Raw genomic sequence first — 10,195 nt, 5'->3', positions numbered from 1 at the left:
AGAAGAAGCTGTTGAACTGTCAGAAGAGGAAAAAGAAGAAGAACCTGTGCAGAAGAAAGGACGAACTCGGAATACTCTATCTTCAAGTGAAAATTCCAAGGATCCAGAAGCTGTTGAAATGTCAGAAGAGGAAAAAGAAGAAGAACCTGTGCAGAAGAAAGGACGAACTCGGAATACTCTATCTTCAAGTGAAAATTCCAAGGATCCTGTGATCCTCCCATCCTGTGTGTCCACGGCATGCAGGATAACGCTGCCTCATTTGACAAGCTCCTCCCTCTCCTACCTGCCCGCTACTATTACGTCTGCATAGATCTTCCTGGACATGGACTATCCTCACACTTCCCGCACTGATGATATACAGAAAGAAAATACCTTTGTGCAGAATAAAGGAACACCTCAGAGCAGTAAGAACAAGGGGAAGATGTGCACGACTTGCAATGTAAGCTTCCCTAGTGACGTGCAACTCAACAAACATTACTCGAGCAAGATGCACAAAACTGCAGCCGCCTTGATAGCAGATGGAAAACCCAAAGTATGTTCTGTTTGTAAAGTGAGCTTCACAACGAATAATCAGCTGCATAGGCATTACACGACACAAATGCACAAGACGGCAGCCGCAAAATTAGTAAATGAGTTGGAAGGGAGAGGTGTTATCAAGACAGCCTTGTTTCCTTGACGAAGACATTCAAAACGAATTGAGAAGTATACGAAGAGCTCTTCTCAATGTAAACAGACAATCTTGAGACGGAGCTCTCGCAAACCTGTACATAATAGAATGTTGGAAAACTTTGGGATGTTATTGTTTTAAAGTGAAACTTCTGATTGTATAAGGTGTAAAACTGCGGTGTATGCTGAATATTTTGGTTAATAATGTCCATATTAAAAAGTCAGTACTGACGAAGAAATGTGTTCTTACCGTTCTATTTGACCAGTAACCTATACATATTTGAATATGTACTTCTAGGGCGAATCGTCAAATGTAACGTTAGGGATGCTTTTCTTCTGATTTGTACCTTCAAAGATTAAATAGTATAATATGTTATCTTGTTTAACCTACTTGTGGAGGACTAAAAGTCCTACTCCTTCTGTCTAAAACCACTGTCAATCATTCATGAAACAATATGCTCCACATTAGAAAAGCAATTTTTTACATATGTATGTACAAATTAAGAATCTAATAATATTGGAATCGAAGAAACAAGATGGACTTTTGTTTATTTAGATTAAGAAGTAACTTCCTTTTTTAACTACGAGTATTTTCCCCTTGGATAATTTTCAAAATAATTATTATTTTTCAAGAAAATCGTTTAATTTCATTTTAAATATTGTCATTAGGTCTTTCTATCTACATATTTTCTGTTTTAATTCCGTATTGGATATTTATTACAGCAGTCACATTTTTTCTGAAGTAATGACAATTATTAAATAATCACCAAAATAGCTCGTGTGAGGCTTTGAAAATCGTACTGCCTTTATTTGCTTTTGAAAGAGCTCTGTCAATTTTCTTTTTATTTAAATTTATTCTTTCGAAACGTAATCTTATTTGCTCAAAGTTTCATTGTTTAAATATTGTTGTATAAAATTATTATGGGCTCTTTTCAATCGGTAAAAAAAGTTTTTTCTTCTGTTTATTAAAATATTTATTAAATAAATTTAATTTATTTTTATGAGATTAATCCTGGTTATTTGGGAGGAGATAATGGTTTTTGACTTACAGCATTTGAAATTTTGCTACGTACATTATTTCAGATATGATGAAAAATTAATATTGTTATACTTTTTCTTTCAATCCTCATTATATTATTAGATTGTGTAGAGTTTTATTCTTGTACCTACCTAATTTACCCAATTCTTCCTCTCTTTTTTTCCATTTCTATTAAAATAAAATAAAGTTACATTATTGACTACGATTTATTTGAAACCTGTTTTCCATTTTCTTTTCATTTTCAATGATTATTTATTTAAATGAAACTTTAGGAACCAAAAAATAAGAGTAGATAATAATATCCAATCTACTAATAATGATAATTTGAAGAGTAAAAATAATATGGTCCTGGGCTTATCACTGACACAATGTTGCCTTTAGTTTGTCCATGTACATTTCAGATTTTCAATGCATGTAACCTCAGGTGATGACGGTAGTATCTAGGTTGAGGTGAGGGGTAATGTCGGGGGACTATTCCCATCATCTAACCCAACCTAACCAGTATGAAGGTGATGGTCACACGCTAGGAAGAAATGAGAAATTGAAATGAACTTAAGTATAGCATGCATAATGGTGATCTCTATCCTGGTATATCAATGTACAAAGAGACCATCAACCCCGTGTATAGCAGATACAAAAAGATATCTTTTCTTTATCCTGCTATCGCCATTCGGCGAAAGCTAAAGCCGCTACAACAACAACAACAACAACAACAACAACAACAACCAATGCAGTATGAAGGTGATATGGTCACACACTAGGAAGAAATGAGAAATTAAAGTGAACTTAAGTATAGCATGCCTAGATAACATCGCCATTTGGCGAAAGCTAAAGCCGGTACAACAACAACCACCAATGTACAATGATAATTGTACAATGTATATGTACATGCAATGACTGTGCTACTTGTATTCCACGCACATAACAAAGCATGTATGTACCTATTTGATGCAAGTGCTTTATTATCTAAGTAGCTTCCAATGTGTTGTTCCCAGGTAAGGTGTGGGGTAACAAGTCTCACCCCCCTGTCCTCTGTCTGCACGGCATTCTAGACAACTGTAACACGTTCGACCGCCTCCTCCCTCTCCCACCAATGTACAATGATAATTTTACAATGTACATGCAATGACTGCTACTTGTATTCCACGCACATAACAAAGCATGTATGTACCATTGTACCTACTTGATGCAAGTGCTTTATTATCTAAGTAGCTTCCAATGTGTTGTTCCCAGGTAAAGTGTGGGGTAACAAGTCTCACCCCCCTGTCCTCTGTCTGCACGGCATTCTAGACAACTGTAACACGTTCGACCGCCTCCTCCCTCTCCTCCCCTCTTGTTTCTTCTACATCTGTCTGGACTTTGCCGGTCATGGTCTCTCCAGTCATCTACCTCCCGGATTCCAGGATAATGCACTCATCTTCGTGAAGACAGTAGAGCGAGCGGTACGACATCTCGGTCTCAGCAAGTTCATCATCATGGGACATAGCTATGGTGGGAGGACAGGTGTCTTGTACGCATCCATGTTCCCGGAGAAAGTAACCAAGCTGATCCTACTGGATACGATAGGGTTTGGATACGTCCACCTCAATGAAACACAAGGTCTGTTCAGACGCAACATTCACCTTGCACTCAATGTAGAGCATGCCCTAGCGACCAAGCAGCGGCCCAAGTATACATACGAGGATCTGATCAACAGAGTAATAGCAGGCAGAAGTCGACAAGACTCGAGTTTCAAGCGAGAAGCAGCTGAGATCGTACTAGCACGACATATTGAGAAAGTCCCCAATGAAGACAAATATTACTACACGCCGGACCAGCATTGTAAATTCTATGATGATTTCACCCCCGGCTTCACACTGGAGCAGCTCAAGTATTTATATACGAAACACATTAAATGTAAAGTTCTCATCATAATATGCTCGGAGTCTTATGAGAAGCCTTCACACTGGAGCAGCTCAAGTATTTATATACGAAACACATTAAATGTAAAGTTCTCATCATAATATGCTCGGAGTCTTATGAGAAGCATAATGCGAATAATTACAGAGATCTGCTTTCTGTCTGGAAGACTAAACCGGGTACTGAGATACATTATGTGGAAGGCAATCATGATGTTCATATCAATGAACCACAGAGAATAAATAAATTCGTTGAAACATTCCTGCTTGATCCAAAGGATTTAGGAAGATCCAAGCTCTAGAATGCAGAATGGAACCAAGAGAGAGTTCTGGAATCTGGATCCATACTATGAAGCCTCTGGTACAAGAGGCGATTGTTGAGAGCCGCCAGCTTGTTCAGCCTTTGGTACACCCTCACCCTTAGCATAACTGGAATATTGGGTTTTGGGTAATATTATTAGGTTTATTAATAAAATGGAGGAGTTGCAATTGGGAAAATATTATTAATAAAAGGTCGATTCCTATGTAAAAAGAGGTCAAAACTCCGAAAAAGTAACTTTAAAAGGTTGAAGATTCAATTTTTAATTGCCGTTCTAATGAAAAAGTTCAAAGAGTTGTGACGTCCGATTTCACGTCAAAATGCGCAGAAACGCTTGCGCGCAAACAAACGAAGCGAGATTCATAGATTATGACGTCATCACCTACGGGAGCGTATGCCGTGACGTCAAAGTTCACGATTTACCGGTACTTCTTTAATCGATTTATCTCGGGATCTAGAAGTCGTAGAAGAAAAAGAAAAAATCCGTTGATCCTCATTTTTCCTGCTCTATGACTTTGAAACATCACCCAAGTAAGCGCAAAACATGATACCTAATAATTCATTTGACCTGATATGGCTATTTAACTGTGTTAAAAGGAACTTGAACTGTGTTAAGACTTAAACATGAAAATAACACAAATCTTTGTTACAAAAAAAAATGTCGCTTCCCGTCCCTTGTAGGTATTAACACCTCGGCTCATTTTATAACTTGAGTAGGGCTCAAACCACCAACTTCCAGATTCGAAGTCCGCGAGAAAGGGGAATGGTCTCAAGGTTATGCAAATGCAAATGCAGTTTCTTTGTGTTATTATGTCACAACTTTGGTGCTCACTGCAGCATTGTAGGATTTTCCCAATATCTCAATAATCCTAAAATCCAATGTTTACCTACCACGCTGGCACCGGTCGCTATGCGCATTTATATGACAAAGCTACTCATTTTCCTCACGAGGCTGAGTGGGCCCCGCAACAGCCAGTCACGGAATCAATCATTTGCATGGTACAAATTTCTTGACCCCGCCGGGAATCGAACCCGGGTCTCCCGCGTGCAAGGCGAGCGCAGTGACCACTACGCCATGGGAACTCACTCTATCTGTAGATAAATTATAGGGTAATGGGTTCGAGTCCCACACATAGTGAATTGTTTATTATTATTACCTATTTATAGTTTTATAGTACCTATGTAAGTATTTATTATTTTACTTTGATGTTTAAAGTGGAGTAGTGTTGTGAATGGGGGGAGTTCAACGTTACTCCCTCTCTAATGTAGAGAGGGAGTAACGTTACTCCCTCTCTAATGTAGAGAGGGAGTAACGTTTTACATTACCTTCTGTTGTTCTGTTACCATGACTACCAAGAATACAAACATTTTCCATTCAAATACACATCCAACTTACGTTTATTTCACACAGAACTCTTGTGACTCTGATGATATACAGAAAGAAAATACGTTCGTGCAGAATAAAGGAACACCTCAGAGCAGTAAGAACAAGGGGAAGATGTGCACGACTTGCAATGTAAGCTTCCCTAGTGACGTGCAACCTTCAATTTTTTCATTGTTGTGTAATATTGTAACATTCAGTAAATTCGGTCTCGCTGTTCGGTTTATCAAAATAGTTTATCCTTAGAAATTCATCTAGCTACCTCAAAATACAAAATAGTAAAACTCCTTAGAAATCCATCTAGCTACCTATCTACTACTTGAAAGTTGTTTATTTTCCCAAAGTTGTGTGGCGAGTTCTATATCGATTGTGAGGCGTATCATAATTATTATTATGTGCAAGTATTAATGGTAGGTACCTACCTAGAATCTCCTGCTTTGACCAGGTCATTACGTAAATTTGAGTGATACAACTTGCATGAAAGATACCCAAGATAGAGGCTATAGTTAAAAAAAGAGAGTACCTGCTTACTTACTTTCCGCGTCCTCAAAAAGAGAGTTATCTAGTACCTGTAGATAGGTAAATCCGCGAAAAGTTCATCTAAAGGGTAGGATTAGTGAAATCGTAAGTGCATCCATGGTACTCTAAAATCATGAAAGTGTAATATTCTAAATATAGCGGTAGAATCAGTGAATCATGAAAGTGTAATATTCTAAATATAGCGGTAGAATCAGTGAATCAAGAAAGTGTAATATTCTAAATATAGCGGTAGAATCAGTGAATCATGAAAATGTCAACTCCGGCCGGTGGCGGTGATGGGTCCATGGACAAAATGGACAAGTCCATAGTGTTTAACGCGTCCAAAAATGAAAAGTTCAAGGTGAACGATAACTACCGCATCTTCCAGAGGAAGACCAAAGCCGCCTACTCCAATGTGATGGTCAATAAGGACATGATAACGCCGGAGCTGTTGAGAGCCGCCAGCTTGTTCATATGTACAGGTGAGTTTTTTTCAGCTTCATACGTCAGCCTCTCAACCAGCCCTAACGAGGGTGATTGCTTTGGGCTGACATTTGGTTTTGGCTACAATAGTAATAATAATAAAAACGGTAAGAATATTGCTAAGGTCTTATCGTCCCGAAAGCGAACAGAGAAGGAAGACAGGATAGGAGAAAGCCAGCCGTTCCGAGAACGAACCTTANNNNTTTTTTTCAGCTTCATACGTCAGCCTCTCAACCAGCCCTAACGAGGGTGATTGCTTTGGGCTGACATTTGGTTTTGGCTACAAGCTGTCATTTGGTTTTGGCTACAAATTTTATGAGTGGATGCCCTTCGCACTCAACCTTTGTCATTTCTTTAGCAAGGGAAATTCAGCTTGAATCCATACAGAAAAAGTCCACCCCGAAACTTAGGTGTAGAGGCAAACAGCCCTAAAGGATGGGTTGAGCTTCTACGAATCTACAGGTCAGTTTGACTGCTGACCGCATAGAGTTAAGATGTGTCCAAACATAGTCGACTGGCCGTCGATCGACGAGGTGAATCTAGGCAGTGTAGACGGTTCAGTCGACTATGTGTGGATACAACTTTAGGGAAAGTGGAGGGGGAGAAAGAGAATTTTCAAAGAGGTTTGATGGAGGGAACTGTAACTACTGAAGTCTTATCGTCTCGAAGTCGAAGAGAGAAGAAGGAGAGGATAGGAAAAAGTCAGCAATTTCGAGAACAAACCATATCTGTTTAAGATAAAGTCAGCCCAAGGCGGGTATTGAAGCCGCGACCTTGTGCTTACAAAGCAGGCGCCCTACCCTCCAACCTAACTAAAGGCCCACAACCGGGGTTGGTACCTATAGGTGTGGATTACCATCTGTACAATCAGGTCTTGCTGGCGGGTAAAGGGACGTTTTACCCCTCTTCGGGCAAGGTATACAAGTTACATATATTCAGATTCTATTCTATCAATATGTATACGTACATTCCAGGTCCCAGGGAACAGTTCACTATCACCGAACTGAACAGTCTCAAGACTTACCTGGACGAGGGAGGTAGTCTACTAATCGCTCAATCTCCACACTTAGCTAGGTCCTATTCCACAGTCATTTTGCACTTCGCATTTAACTCAAAAAATATTATATACCTAATAATAAACTTACACTTGTCAAATCTCTTCAAGCACTCAATACCCAGCAGCGGAAAGCTTGACAGGTCCAGAACATTTTTCACGTTAGTAAGTCGCTCTGTTATATCGGCAACAATGGGCTCCACATGTCCCCCTATCAAATGACAAGCCTGAATAACGTCACAGGGTACATTGTATTCAAGCTTTTCATTGGGTACATTGAATTTAAGTTGTTCTTTTGCAGGAGGATATATTTGTTCCGTTTGGTTCTTTGACTCAGAACAGTGGCTACTTAGTTCCATATTGAGCAGACCATTCCTGCATGTCACTGCTAGCATTAGTTTGTCCATCTGATTATCAGTAATATTAATATCTGTATCATTGATTTCATCCATTGCGTTAGGAACTCTTTTTGTGTCCATATGACTAATGGTAAATTTGTTTATACTACTAGGAGTAGTATTGAGTTTGGTTTCATTATGGTTCATAGTGACTTTGTCAATCTCATTTAGAGCGGTATTTGTGTTCTTATGGTTGATAAGGACTTTGCCTATCTTACTAAAAGTGTTATTTGTGTCAGTATGTCTAGCAGTGACTTCATCCATCTCATTAGAAGTGGTATCTGTGTCAGCATGGTTTAGAGCAAATTTGTTAACCTCTGGAGTAGTATTTATGTCCATATGATTAACAATAACATCATTGACTACAGGAAAGACAGCCTGTTCCCAGGAATTACTCTCCTGAATGCTGGAACTCAGAGTGATGTTCTTGTAGAGATCTAACTCAAACCAAGCTATAACGGCCGGATTTGGAATATTATATACAGGAGGCGGGGAGGGTGGTTAATGTAAAGCCGGGAGGGCCGCGTGCTGTGCTGGGGGCTGTTGTGGCGGCCATTGTCGAGTTTAAGAATAACCGCTAGTCGCTGGACAATTAGACCAGGAAACGAACGGTTTTTGACAAACCTTGATTTTCGGGCTTCGTTTCCTGGACTAAATGTGCGGTCTTATTTATTAACTGATACGGCCAATATTAGTGAGAAGAATGGGTACTGCAAACTAGCCTCATGGCTGTTGACTTATGATGATGATGGCCAATATTGGAGAAATCGAAAATTTTGAGAAAAGGTTGCGCTACAGGCAACACAATTGGTGTCATTATCTGTACAAAATAAAGAAAATAAATATTTTTGTTTAATGTTGAGAAATCTAGACTTGTGTGCTTTTATTTGTAAATTCTATATTATTCCAGCTACTCACGCTCAGATTGTCTGACAAACCGTCGGAAAGTGTGTGGCGTAAATAGCTTGAGACCTAGGTCTGTCAGACCGCCTGAGACCTTGGGCTGAGCATGAATGGTGGGCATTACTTTTGCACGATGCATATCACAATTTACTTACATTTGATTCAGAGAAATCTTTTAAAAGGTTGAAAATTCAATTTTTAATTGCCGTTCTAATGAAAAAGTTCAAAGAGTTGTGACGTCCGATTTCACGTCAAAATGCGCAGAAACGCTTGCGCGCAAACAAACGAAGCGAGATTCATAGATTATGACGTCATCACCTACGGGAGCGTATGCCGTGACGTCAAAGTTCACGATTTACCGGTACTTCTTTAATCGATTTATCTCGGGATATAGAAGTCGTAGAAGAAAAAGAAAAAATCCGTTGGTCCTCATTTTTCCTGCTCTATGACTTTGAAACATCACCCAAAACAACTATGAATTTGAAAGCGCAACTGATCTATTATAAATAATTAGGTAGGTACCTACTGTTCTGAAACAAACAACTATGAATTTGAAAGCGCAACTGATCTATTATAAATAATTAGGTAGGTACCTACTGTTCTGGGAACAGGAATCACAGTCATGCTCTTGTCCTGTTTCAAGGGTGCTCGTATAGTGTGTCTCTTCTCACCCATCTGTTGGACATGCTAAGGACAAGGACCTGTAAAAGTTCGACAGACCTGCAAGAATCTCTTGGACATTTTGGGGAGAAGGAGAAACAGCAAACGTTTCTGTTTAGGGATCATCTTATACTCTAATATACGTTTCCTGTGTTTTAACTAAAAAGCATTAGGATGGGTCAAAAAAGGAAGAGGTTAGACATATCCGTTTTAGGGTCCCTTGGGTTCAAAACTAAATTTTTTATACATACAAGGTACGGAGGCAAAATTTCTGATCAAAATATATGTAAGTGATACCTATCTGTAGATAAAATGTAAATGTAAATGCAGTTTCTTTGTGTTATTATGTCACAACTTTGGTGCTCACTGCAGCATTGTAGGATTTTCACCTTGAGGAGGAGTTTAGTAGTCCCCGCCTACGTCTAGGGCATCTAGCTAGTAAATATACAGGGGGGCGTGGCTTCAATAGAGTGGGAGGGGAAGGGGGCGTGGCGGATTTGGAATATTATATACAGGAGGCGGGGAGGGTGGTTAATGTAAAGCCGGGAGGGCCGCGTGCTGTGCTGGGGGCTGTTGTGGCGGCCATTGTCGAGTTTAAGAATAACCGCTAGTCGCTGGACAATTAGACCAGGAAACGAACGGTTTTTGACAAACCTTGATTTTCGGGCTTCGTTTCCTGGACTAAATGTGCGGTCTTATTTATTAACTGATACGGCCAATATTAGTGAGAAGAATGGGTACTGCAAACTAGCCTCATGGCTGTTGACTTATGATGATGATGGCCAATATTGGAGAAATCGAAAATTTTGAGAAAAGGTTGCGCTACAGGCAACACAATCGGTGTCATTATCTGTACAAAATAAAGAAAATAAATA

At 39.4% G+C, this 10,195-nt stretch overlaps 1 protein-coding gene across 1 annotated transcript; it reads left to right on the top strand.

Moving 5' to 3' along the window:
• Positions 1-5,962: 5,962 nt before the first annotated feature.
• On the top strand, positions 5,963-8,198 carry LOC113467701 (intraflagellar transport protein 52 homolog). The gene is made up of 3 exons (XM_026824046.1): positions 5,963-6,304; positions 7,280-7,379; positions 8,126-8,198. Exons 1-3 carry the CDS (start codon positions 6,088-6,090, stop codon positions 8,196-8,198), a joined length of 390 nt encoding a protein of 129 aa, XP_026679847.1. The 5' UTR covers positions 5,963-6,087.
• Positions 8,199-10,195: the final 1,997 nt, after the last annotated feature.

This window comes from Diaphorina citri, unplaced genomic scaffold, assembly GCF_000475195.1.
Source record: "Diaphorina citri unplaced genomic scaffold, Diaci psyllid genome assembly version 1.1 scaffold532, whole genome shotgun sequence".
Taxonomy (NCBI): Eukaryota; Metazoa; Arthropoda; class Insecta; order Hemiptera; family Psyllidae; genus Diaphorina; species Diaphorina citri.
Note: the sequence above shows the minus strand (reverse complement) of the source record. Positions and strands in the feature narration are given on the sequence as shown.